The sequence below is a fragment of the Gymnoscopelus microlampas genome (assembly GCF_963454915.1).
Source record: "Gymnoscopelus microlampas genome assembly, chromosome: 6".
Taxonomy (NCBI): domain Eukaryota; kingdom Metazoa; phylum Chordata; class Actinopteri; order Myctophiformes; family Myctophidae; genus Gymnoscopelus; species Gymnoscopelus microlampas.
Genome location: NC_139943.1, coordinates 5,857,576 through 5,871,249, shown reverse-complemented (window position 1 = coordinate 5,871,249; position 13,674 = coordinate 5,857,576). Strand labels below are relative to the sequence as shown.

The following is a 13,674-nucleotide window of genomic DNA, read 5'->3' as shown; positions in this document are numbered from 1 at the left end:
GGTGGTCCAGACCAGTGGCTCTCAAACTTTTTCATGTCAAGGACCCCCAAAAAAATGTATTTGTCTGCGGACCCCCATCTCAAAATATTTTGTTCCAGGGACCCCCAGAAGCAAAGATTTGAGTAAAAACATTTACTCAAATAGCAGATCTACAAGCTCGTAGCGCGGCACTCGGTGCCGCGCTATGAGCTTGTAGATCTGCTATTTTTGAATAGCCAAAGTATAAAAGGTTAAAGTGGTTAAAATCATTGTGATGCTTTATTAACACATTTTGCCAGTTTTTTTCATGAATATTCTGTGATTCACATGAACGTTATTTTCTCATACACTGCATGTGTCATATTATATATGGACAAAAACACATCATCGCTGGTCTTCTACATGTATTATAGTCTTAAAAATAATCAGTAAAACACACAAGAAGACAAACATACATGCTTTTGAATATTGTGTTTATTGACAGAATGCATAAGAACATTATGTGGGCCAACAAACACTCATCTCTTTAATGTAACAGTGTAGCAGTGTTACATAGGATAGAGCAGGAAACCACTGAAGATGTTGTGGTTGTTTGAGTCATCATGGAGCCTGTAACCACCAGGTAAACGCATGTAAACTCTGTCTCCCTGCTCCAGCTCTAGGATCATTCCATTAGATACATATTGCCAATTAGCACTATTCCATGCATAGTTAAAAATGAGACTCTGCTCATTTTTATACATCCGGATACGCACAGACGTTGATGATGTAGTGTGAGCTGCAGTAAATCTGAAGTGATAAACTCCTTTCACAGGTCCTGTAAAGATACCTGCACGCACATGCGTGTGTGCACACACACACACACACACACACACACACACACACACACACACACACACACACACACACACACACACACACACACACACACACACACACACACACACACACACACACACACACACACACACACACACACACATTGTGGGAAACAAGATGGTGGTTTTCACTTTTAAAACAGTGGTTCTCAAAGTAGGGGTCCCAGGACCCCCAAGGGTCCTTGCGGGGGTGCAGGGTCCCCAGCAAAATGTGTTAATATAGCATCAAAATTAGTTTAACTACCTTAACTTTATTTTATAATTACACTTTTAGAAATAGCAAATCTACAAGCTCACAACGCATTGTGGTGAGACATGTTGTGAGCTTGTAGATCTGCTATTTCAAAACATTGTGATTAATTTGGAATAATCTTCAGATGGGGGTTCATGGTCAATTTGGAGGTCCTTGACATGTACATGTTTGAGAACCACAGATTTATATCATTGTTAATTAAGATATAAATCATTATTATCATTGTTAATAAATGATATAAATCATTGTTATCATTGTTAATTAATATAAGTTCACCCCAAAAAGTACTTATTTTCTATCAATTGCACACCCTATGAAGCCTTGAATTCATGGATTTATTTTTGTTTTTGTGGCATTCCTAAGCTAATAATTTGATGACCGGGTGTATTTCCGGTAGGAGACACAAATAATCTACTTTGTCTCTCCTACCGGATACACTAGCCGGTAGGAGAAGGGAATCAAATTATTAGCTTAGGAATGCAACAAAAACAAAAATAAATCCATGAATTCAAGGCTTCATGGGGTGTGCAATTGATAGAAAATAAATCATTTTTTGGGTGAACTACTCCTTTAAACTTCTCTCATCTCATCCTGTCTATTGGTTTAAATAGGAAACAGACCGTGAAGATGTATGTACATTACTGTAATATTTATTTAATGTCTGATAGACGTAAGTTGAGGAAACGAATTGATTGTATAAAGTTAATTAACATGAATTAATCATAACATACCTGTAGTTGGATTGTATGCGTTGCCGATGTTAGTGAAGACTTTCTTGTAGATCAGAGTGGTTTCAGAACTAACTGGTCCAACAGAAGAACCCAAACCAACAGAAAAGGCCACCTTCGGTTTGTCTGTCAACACAAGAACATTATCATATTGTTTATAATATTATAAAATAATGTATTATTCTATTAAGACAATGTCTACATTCTACAGTAGGATCTTAGTTGACTAAGTACAGTAAGAGTAGGACAGACATTCTGAGATACAGGAGGCTAGAACATTTTAAATATAATCTTATTTTTAAATAAAACAAGAAACTGAAAGAGGGATCCGATCTCTTTCTTTCTCAGAAGTAGTTGTTATCTCTCAACTGTCATGACAGGAGAACCAGTATAAAGATCATTGTAATACTTTAACATGAATTTAACTTTCAATAAAAGGTCAGGTGGTTTCATTCACCTCAGACTGGTCAGACTCTCATCAGTGATATTTTAATATTGTAAGAAGGTTAAGTCACTACTTTGGTTCAGACCAGTTAATCAATCAATCAGTCTAACTTTATGTATGAAGCACATTTCATACAACAGTTTCAACCCAATGTGCTTCACAGAAAATAGAAGAAAAACAGAAAAAGGAAAATAAAAGTATAATCACTTAAAATGTTCAATACATCCCTCAGGGCTCTATACTAGTCCACTATTATTTCCCTCTACATCAAATCTCTTTGCCAAAAATATCAGATCAACAAGCTCACAACACGTCACATAGCGCCACGTTGTGAACATTAGGAAAGAGTTACAATTAGTGTCTCCTCAGCAGATTAACTTTAAACTGTGACCGTTTTAGTATGTTCAGTTTTAATGTTAATTATGTTCAAAATAAAACAGAATAACAGCAAATAATTATTGCTTTCTATGTAATAACAGTTGTGCTACTTTATTTCATTTGGTTTAACCCTTTACAGATCAGTGAGGATACATGGCTTCTATTCCTCTGCCCTTGGATGTAAAGTTGTCTTTACAGAAGTTGATACATTATTCAGTTAATTTATTTGGAATGATAAGAAACCCAGAGTCCAGAGTTGGTCGCTATACCACCTCCCCCATGACAGCAGGGGCGCCTGATGGAGGGGAAAGGAACTGGTTGGAATAACGTGTTCCTTCCACGCGCTACGTCTTACCGGGGAACCTCCCCCCTGTCAGGGGGAAGGTCAGTTGGCTCTCATGCATTGAAGGAGGCATGAGCTCGGGCCCTGGGCTCCCTAGGCTGGCGGGGGGAGGTAAGTCTGACCCCCCCCCCCCCCATCCTCAACTGTTTTACTCTTTACATACTTTTGTACATATTCGTAGTTTAACCACAAGAAGGTCCCCCCATGTTTATTTTATTATGACTTGTACATAGTATATTATTGTATGTCTTTAAATGTCTTGATGAATTGAATACCCAGGACCATAATGGAAACAAGCCCTTAGTGCTTATTGTGTCATCCTTTCAACTTCTGTTAATAAGGATTTCAATCAATCAATTAAAATTAAATCAATTACTCCTGCAGTTTCATTTGAGTAGGTAAGCTTTTTATGTGGATTATATTGATCAACATCAAAACTATTCTCCGAACTCAAATGAAGTAATTAACATGAATTAACACTAAAGTAAAATATTACATTTGTCCACTCTGTCCTCTATACCTGCATCCACTGAACATCCTTCTGTTCGAATTACCTTTGATGTCTGTCTTCAAGGCCTCCATGTTGGTCTGAAGGTCTTGGACATGGTTCTCACTAGTGTTCAGTCTGGTCTGAAGGTCTTGGACAAGAAGGCAGTTCAGAAGACAAGAAGGACAAAACACATTTTCAAAGGAATAGATATCAGTGAAGTTGCTTTCTTGCCTTAAGGCTGCAGCCAACTATACAAAGAACAATGATGTGTTCTGTATGGACACCTCAGTACAAATCTACATGGGGAATTAAATAATACATTAAGAGGCTTGAGATGAGTATCTGTGGTGTTCTGATAGACAATATCAGCATAATCTACAATGGGAAGTAATATCTCAGCAATTATAATGTTCCTCTCTTCAAAGGAGAAGCATTTCATTGAAGGATAAAGTTTAATTTAATACTAAACATGACGTTATAATCAGGGTTGAGCTGTAGGGGGTACGGGGGGGTACGGCGTACCCTTAGTTCTGACACTGTGGGAGCTGGGGGCGCGCGTGCACGCACCGTCAGCGGCGGTCTTTAACGCCTTAAAGTTTAAAAACAATAGCCTCTCAAGGTTTGCGCCGTCAGTGGCGAGCCGTTCTAAATAGCGTCTACCTGGCTGCTTTGCATAACATTAGGCTACTCGAGAAAAGACACGGACTTGAATTGAATGTGTTACATTCCTCTCACAATGACAGACAACATCTCTGCACTGCAAGGTGTGAAGGGGGTCGCTTAGCAGAGGACCCAGTTCTCTGAGACAAGACAAAGACAAGTTGTCTGATTATTTTAAGTAGGCCTACTTATGTGTGGGTGAGTCTATGTAAAGGGCTTTTATATAAAATTAAAAGGAAAATGCAATAATTAATTTGAAACAAAAATAAAAACAACAAATTAACAATGCAACAATACAACAAAATAATAATACATATGATTACATTAATAATCACATGTTGAATGCAGTATTTCAACTAGCACTGAGCTGAGTGGCTATGTGCGCGCACGCGCGCGTGACTTCATAAAATACAGTACCCTTAGTTCAAAAATCCACAGCTCACCACTGGTTATAATACCTGCATTGTGTCTCTCAGTGGCGTTGAGCCTCATTTCTAGGGTGGACAGCTGATCAAGGAGGGCTGAAATCATCCCAGCATTAGCATTAAATCAATCATAAATACTCATGCAGTTTACATTTAAACATAACTTTGAGTGGTTAATTTATTTGACCAAATCTTTAAGCTTTCCCTTGTCAATTATGTGGATAAAATATAAACGCCATTTCCAAAACAACATCTATTTTGAATATAATATAATGTTTAAATTACCTTCCTCCATCTTGGTCTGACTGGCGCTCACCTTCACAAACACTGCAGAGAAATATCACATAAAAAGTTATGTTGTAATGTTGCTGTAAAACATAAAGGGGAAAAAAAACATCTCAGCCTTTAGTTGTACAAGTTGATCTCCAAAATAAGCCTGGCTTCGGCCCCTGAATCGGTAGCCACGCCCATTTAAAACAATATGTTCTGAGTGAAACTAAATGAAGATTCAGGTTACTAAAAGCTTTTACATTTTTAATTGTTTTTCTCTCAACTAACATAATAGTACATGATTCATAGTCTAGTCATCTAGGCTACTTGTAATAAATACATGGATTTATGTCGTAAAAACATACAGGTCTGACTCCAATCGGTGTTGTTTGTTTCAAGAGGTCGAGTGGCCGCTGCAATGTGTGCCTTGAATGAGAGCCGACTGTCCAGGTCCAGGACAGCACCAAGGTTTGTCGTACGGCGGTGTTGCACAGCCAACATAACAGATCTACAAGCCCTCAAAGTGTCTTATCCGCAACGCATTGTGGGCTTGTATGTCTGCCATGTTCACGGCGTGACACCGTTGTATGACAGCATAAATCAGACAGCACACCGCTGCCTGCCTGCCTGTGAATGGAATGGATCAATCTACTTCAACAATGTGAGGGGGAAATACCAGTGCAGCGGCCCCTCCCACTTTGGTCTAGTCCTATTTTCTGCTTAGATTTAATTGGCTCACAGGCTCAGTTCCACTTTACTTTTGTTTCGGACCAGCATACAGTACCTGAGGTCTAAACTAAGGGGACTTGAAATTCAGGGAATTCAAATCCACCATCTTGGTTTTACGGTCCCGAATTAAACAGGAAAACGAAAGCTATTGGGTAGCAGTGGAGCGAGGGTGGGTCTACCCTCCTCTCCCCCCCCCCCCACACACACTGCATGTGATTAGTGAATACTTACTGGGTACAAACAGACATGTCCGTTCGCGACGGAACGAACGGCCGGAAGTCCCATCCACTCCCATGTTAAAAAAAAAACGGGGGCGTGTACCCGTTTTTTTTTTTAACATGGGAGTGGATGGGACTTCCGGCCGTTCGTTCCGTCGCGAACGGACATGTCTGTTTGTACAAACAGACATGTCCGTTCGCGACGGAACGAACGGCCGGAAGTCCCATCCACTCCCATGTTATAAAAAAAACGGAAACGAAACGCGTCCGTCACCCGTTTTTTTTTTTAACATGGGAGTGGATGGGACTTCCGGCCGTTCGTTCCGTCGCGAACGGACATGTCTGTTTGTACCCACTGTGAACTCCAACCGTGATTCCAGCCAATAGGAGGAGACCTAGCAGACCCACAACGACCACAGGAATCCTGGAGCTGCCCTTCCTCTCTGGAGACACTGAAGTGACTGTGGACACCAAACACAGTGTAGCAGTAAGCTCTGTGTGTGTGTGTGTGTGTGTGTGTGTGTGTGTGTGTGTGTGTGTGTGTGTGTGTGTGTGTGTGTGTGTGTGTGTGTGTGTGTGTGTGTGTGTGTGTGTGTGTGTGTGTGTGTGAGCCAAGTCAAGTTGCATGGAAGGCTTTCTCTTAAAGTAAAAAAACAACAATATAGTGTTTTACAATAATATAATGGGGGTCCCTGCTTTATCACTCTCTCAGCTAAGGGGTCCTTGGCCTGAAAAACATTGAAGACCCCTGCTCTATTCTGTACCAACAAGTGCAGCTTTCCTTTTTTTTACTTTTTACTTTTGTTTAGCATTTTTCAGCACATTAGACAAAGAGCATCATTTCATCACATAATGTTTTGGGTTTTTCCCCCACATCCCCCCTCCCCCCATAACTGGTTAGTGTCCATACAGACAAAGCAAAGTAAAAAAAGTAAACAGACATATACAAAGTGAAAAATAAAAAAATAAGCACAGTAGCACACATCACAACATGATTAATTGTTGGAAAATAAAGGAATTATAGTAATAATAAATAATAATAATAATAATGTAAATAAAAAAAGACCCCCCCCCCTCTCTCTCTTCTTCAATCCTAATTTCAAAGCCTAATTGCAGCCGGTTGCAGACACCGTCCAGGAGTCCAGCTTTCCTGTTCCTTTTAGAAAACAATTGCACAGATATACTGCATGCCCCCACCGCCATTTTCTTTCCTCAAACGAACCACAATGGAAACAGGCTATCTTGTGTCTATACTATGTACTATGTACTAAGTACTATGTATCTTGTATGCACCTGTATTCACTTGTTCATGTAATTTGGTGAATAAAAAGTTTAAATCAATCAATCTCATTGTTGATGACATAACGTCATTTAATGCTTTGGATGGTTTTAATAACATATCTTACCAGACTGCAGTATCTATGGTCTATCATGTTCATTACACATGGTGCAAAGTGAACAATACTCGTCAATTCTACTTTTCTTTATGAACTTCTTTTCCTTGCTCCATTGTTTGCTAAATGAATACTAGCCAATGCGCTAGCTGCCAGCTGATATTCTAATCTATACCAATGAAACGGGAGATTTACCGAGATATGTAAATATAAACCAAGAACACATACACTGTAATCACTCTCTCAAAAGCCGGACAATTATGCGTCCGGCCAGAGGGTGCGGCGGACGGAGGACAGCTGGGTCTAAAACCGGACGAATGGCCACCCTAATTAACCTGTATTCACTTATTCATGTCATTTGGTAAATAAAGTTTCAATCAATCTCATCGTCACATTTAATGCTATACGGTTTCAATAACATATCTTACCAGACTGCAGTATATATATGGTTTTAATAACATATCTTACCAGACTGCAGTATATGGTTTTAATAATATATCTTACCAGACTGCAGTATCTATATGGTTTTAATAACATATCTTACCAGACTGCAGTATCTATATGGTTTTAATAACATATCTTACCAGACTGCAGTATCTTGTGTGGCTGTTGCTCCTGAGATGGAGTGTTGTTCTGGAAATTCTGATAGATCACATCACTTGTCTCTTCCATCTCAATGTCAGAGTGGAAAGCCACAGACATTTCTACCTTTATGACTTAGATTCTAAAGTGATACGGCTCACTTCTTTACCTTAATGACTTAGATTCTAAAGTGATACGGTTCACTTCTTTACCTTAATGACTTCGATTCTAAAGTGATACGGTTCACTTCTTTACCTTAATGACTTCGATTCTAAAGTGATACGGCTCACTTCTTTACCTTAATGACTTAGATTCTAAAGTGATACGGCTCACTTCTTTACCTTAATGACTTAGATTCTAATGTAATACGGCTCACTTCTTTACCTTAAGACTTGGATTCTAAAGTGATACGGCTCACTTCTTTACCTTAATGACTTAGATTCTAATGTAATACGGCTCACTTCTTTACCTTAATGACTTAGATTCTAATGTAATACGGCTCACTTCTTTACCTTAAGACTTGGATTCTAAAGTGATACGGTCCACTTCTTTACACAAACTGAAGAAGAGTGAGGTGTCATCTCTCTTTTATGTATTTTCTTCTGTTCCTCTTTTTCTGGTGCGTTCCTCCCTCACGCTTAGAAACGTTTTTTTTTTTGTTTTTTTATGTTTGGTTGTTGTTATTAGGGCACGGCACTCTCACGTCATCTGCAACGTGTGTGACGAATTTGAACCGTTCTCGAGATACGTGGATTGTAAGTTAAAGGAAAAACACTGGAGCACTTTTTCAGCTGAAAAAGAAAAAAATGTAAGTTGAGGAATCAACTAGGGTTGTCCGATATTGGCTTTTTTACCGATAACCGATATACCGATATTGTCCAACTCTTAATTACCGATACCGATATCAACCGATACCGATATATGCGGGGATTATTGTGATTAGGGTAAGCTCAAATTTCATATCACACACACCATATACAGTAAGAACTCCTGTAACTTATTTATAAAGCAAAAAAAAAAAAAAAAAAAAATTTTTTTTTTTTTTTTTCAAAAACCGATACCGATATTTTCCCGATATCAATTTTTATGCTAATATCGGCCGATAATATCGGGAGGCCGATAAAATCGGACATCCCTAGAATCAACTGAAATAGACTTTAATATAACTATGGATCATATTAAATGCTGAAAACAAAGTTTAAAAGAGAGTTAAAGAGAGCATATTTATATACTAAAACAGGTTCTCAAAATATGGCTCGGGACCCCAAGTGGGGTCATGGGGAAGGTGTATCATTCCAGTTAAGTCAGTTTTATGTTTTTGAAAAGCATAATATGTGAATTAATTTGCATTGTTATTAGATTTTAGCAACAGATATAAATACTGTACTGTATGCTTCCATTTAGAGATGTGTACAGAAACAATTGGTCAGAATGTATTGAGAGGAAAGTTCAGTCCCTTGAGATGCAGCATCTCATTTTAGAGGGGGTCCTATAGGCTACAGATAAATAAAACATTACACACAATAAAAATACACTATACAAACACGTACGGATACAGTTAGCTTGCTCACCCACCCACAACCCCAGCCCTCAACTCATTTTAAACAAAGAAAATGGAGAAACAATACAATGACCTGAATCAAAGTCAGAAATCAACGTAAGTACAAACAGTGTAAAAACACAAACAGGTTGTTTGTAGAATATAAGGAAGTCCTGAAAAGGCCAAGAGAGGCAACAGACCTGAGAGAAAGAGGAAGATTGTTCCAGTTAAATGGAGCTTTATAGTGGAATGACCTGCGTCCAACTTCAGTAAAAAGAATAAAGAGGAACAACAAAATAGGGATATTGTGTATGTCTTTTGTCTAAGTGGATATGGTGATGTACAGTATATGGAACAGGGACTGTTTCAAATAAGAAGGACAGTTAAAATGAACACAATAGATATCAGTGACGTTGCCTTCTTGCCTTAGGGCTGCAGCCATGACGGCCATGACTGCTGGCTGGCTCCGTCTGCAGTGAGGATCTGACGCTAGACCACAACTCACTGATGTTCAATGTGTGATTTACTGCCTTTTGACTAAATACATCTCCTCCATGAATCTAGCAAACACCATGCAATTATAGCACCTAATACTGAAAGTAGCAATACCACAATGTAGAAATACTCTGTTACAACTAAAAGGCCTGCATTCAAGACGTTACTTGAGTAAAAGTACTGAAGTATTGGCATCAGCATAAATGGAACCCAAACAAAAGAGAACTTTTACTTTATTTCCCCATATGACACATTAAGGTTGTGGTGGATAAAATTCATATAACAGTCATTGTGGTATTGATTAAGTGAATGTATTAGTAGATGCCACAATTATCACCTGTTCTTCCTTGTTAAACCCCTCCCTGACAAAGTATTCTAGAAACAGCCGACTCATTCTGACCTATTTCAAACGTGCCGACGATGTACGAGTCAGTTATAGAATAAAGCCCATGTAAGGAATGACCATCTGTTGTTATACCTCTGTGTACCATCCTGCCAGATATAAATGTGTGTAAGACATTGGTGTGAGGGGGGAATGGGGGAAGCTCCAGAGGGAGACACTAGTCTCTCTCTGCTGTGATGAGATCTACAATAAAGCATGGAGTTTGCTTCCTGACGACTGAGTCCTGCATCTTCCTGATCTGTTTATTTTACATAAAGTAACATGTAAAAGCTGCCATTACAATTGGCGCTGCGAGCAGGGTGGATGCTTTGCTGTTATAGCAAACACTCCACTTCGAATCTTAAAAAGATGGGAGCAAAACAGAGCAGGAAGAAAATGCAGCGACAACTCGACGACCAACAGAAGGCCTTGCAAGAACAACTTGACAGAGCTGAGCAACTCAATGACCAACGGAAGGCACAACTCGACGACCTGCAACGACAACTGGATGACCAACGGAAGACCGCAACGATACTGGAAGAACAGGTCAAAGCTATGGCAAAATTAGCAGATCAACAAGCCAATACTTCTCCTGATGACTACAATGTGAGGCAGAAGGAGACAAACTGCAGGAGAGAGACACAACTGACTCTTACTACACCCAAGGAACACCCCGCAGATGACAGCAACAACCATGGTCGTATCAGCAGAGAAGAGAAGCCTGAGGCCATCTCTATAATACAATTTGAATCTGCGCCAGAACGGTTGTCAGTATGTCGGTTGTCAGTATGTACGTTGCATCATTCCTGTCCCCGTGTGTGTAAGTTCCACTCTTTATATGGTTATGGCTGAGTCGTGTGACATGAGCGTGACGTCAGAGGTCCGTGCTCACAGGTCTGCCATGCCAGGTGTGAGTAATCACAAAGTGGGTTTTGGTCATTGCAGAGGTCATGCACGTCACCTGTTTGTCAAGTGGGTATTTTCATAGCCTGGCGTGGATTTAGGGGAGCACAAAACTCTCTCTCACACTGTGAGGTGCCGGTAATGTGGCACTGCCAAGTGGACGCCGCGTCACGCTAGACGTTCGGGCCGCGTAGCGGCCCGAACTTCTAGTCACATACAATCAAGGACAGCAGATGTCACAGCGACACTCTGTACAAGTGACCTATTCCCATTAATTCCATATCCAAACCCTCATCCCCGTCCGGGGGCTGGGGCACAGCAAGCAGATATAGACGCGTACTCTGCAACAGTACATGTTCAGCGAAACTGGACACCTGATGAATTCAATGACATTGTGAAGGACCTTCCAGACCCCAGAGTCGACGCGGTACGTTGGTGTACGGCTGTGTTAGATTTGATCGAGACGTACGGGCCATCGGCAAGAGAGCTGGAATCAGTATTTCGCAAAGTCTTTGGATTAAGGTGGTCACGTCTCAGGGGAAACTTTGATGTGACTGGAGAAAGAAATGACATCATCACTGGACAGCTGCAGAATCGAGATGGTCTTTTTGACAGGGTGAAAGCAGCTTTTCCCGTATGCACTGATTGGCCGACTATTCACAGCACTAAGCAATGGGCTGATGAAACCTGTGACGCCTACAGGAATAGAATGGAGGACTGCTTTCAGAAGCATTGTGGTGTGACACTAGACAACCCGGCTTACAAAGACCTGTTAAAAAACGCCGTGATCAATGGCTTGTCCATCCATAACCGGGTTATGACTTCCTGTATTGGATGGGAAAGTCGGAACCTCACTGAGGTGTGCAAAAGAAGAAATTGGAAAGAGCACAGTTGATGTTCTATGAGAACCACCGGCAGCCACCACAGGGAGAACAACAGCGGCAACAACCAAATCAGGAGTCGCATAGGAAGAAAAGGTGCCGTGAATGGAAACAAAGAAGAAGAGGAAACAGTGAGCCATATGACATAGCGGACTTCTGTCATTACTGTGCCTCAGATGACCACGGGGAGAGGGAGTGTCCTATCAAAAGGACTGCATGGCGGCGCCGGCAGCACCCAGGCCAGGATCATGAACAACTACGGACCAGGTGGTAATGCTGTGGCCAACTATACACAACGGGGTGGACCACATGCACTGCCTTGGCCCACGTCAGGCTCCACGGTTCTATTCTCTCTCTCATAGGGTGAGAGTGATAAAATGTATTTATTTGAGATAACCTCCTTAAAAAATTGCAGTACAGTCCGATCCAAAATTGAAAATTATATTCTACTAAATTAATGTAAGAAAAATATTGTTTAATGGTACTTCCTTAAAAATCGCAGTACAATCCGATCCAAAATTGAGAATTATATTCTACTAATTAATGAAAGTGTAATATGCCTAAAAGAAAAGACAATAATGTCATAGAACTTGAGTAAGTCAGTATTGTAATCTATTTCCACACGCATGAACTATATAGTTCACTCATCAGTCAGGTTCCCCACTTTCTTTCCTCTCCCCAGAATAGCTGACAGGGGGGAAGGGGGGTGGCAGGTGATAGGGGCCGTGTGTGTCTGTGTGTGAGTGAGATAGACCAAACACTGAAAGAGGAATACATTTGAGTTTTAAAATGTATCAAAGTAATTATTCAAATTTAGTGTTTCAAGGCGCTCAATCAATAATTTGAAATGATGGCCTTTTTACAAGGTTAAGTTAAAACAGATTTTATTTGTCTCCAGTCCACTTACTCTGCTCTTGCTAGATAAAATGTTAAGTAAAACTCGGATTAAAATAAACACACCACGTGTAGACAAATTTCCATGTGGCAAGAACTTTTACATAATTCTATATTTTAAATCCATGTAGCGAAAATGCCCGAGTGAAGACAATTCCATGCTGTGTTGATATTGCCATACGTGATGAAAATCCATTCGGTAGCAAATTCCACGTGTTGATATATTTAAAATAAAAGACTAAAAGATAAAATTATAATCCGTAGGCCAGAACTTGATTATCAAGCAAATTGTTACAGCAATTTTTGAGTGACTGATGGAGATAGTATTAAGACAGGTTAAACTGTACCTCGGTTGAGTATTACATGTTACTGTATAGCTAAAAGTTTGTGTGCAGCTTTCCGGATCATGGGTCCGGCCGATGGTTTCTGCAGGACCATTGGTCAGTCCATTATTCCCTGACAGTTGCTCACAAACTATGGGGGGTAAGGGAACATTTATTCCCGCCCATTGGTCAGTCCATTATTCTCTGAAAGTTACTTACAAACTTTGGGGGGTAAGGGAACATTTTTATTAAAATTGTATTCAATTAATGTCTAAAACAGAGACCGGTGACAGGCCGAGATAGTTCTATTTTTCAAATGGTCAATTACCTGCCTGATGGGTACATTTGGGTCTTAACTAGCTACTAACTAGGTAATACAATAAAGCTATGAGGTTTGTAGTGTGGAACTACACTACCATAATAGTATTTAAAAAAAGCAATGGCAATCTTTCCCAAAAATTGCAGATCTACAAGCTGCAGATCA

At 40.0% G+C, this 13,674-nt stretch overlaps 1 protein-coding gene across 1 annotated transcript; it reads right to left on the bottom strand.

The window, feature by feature from the left end:
• Positions 1 to 527: 527 nt before the first annotated feature.
• On the bottom strand, positions 528 to 7,892 carry LOC311046835 (uncharacterized protein; the record flags this gene model as incomplete). Its single annotated transcript, XM_084059405.1, has 7 exons — positions 528 to 637; positions 1,842 to 1,964; positions 3,559 to 3,642; positions 4,613 to 4,675; positions 4,865 to 4,906; positions 6,153 to 6,257; positions 7,775 to 7,892. 7 exons carry the CDS (start codon positions 7,890 to 7,892, stop codon positions 528 to 530), a joined length of 645 nt encoding a protein of 214 aa, XP_083915531.1.
• Positions 7,893 to 13,674: the final 5,782 nt, after the last annotated feature.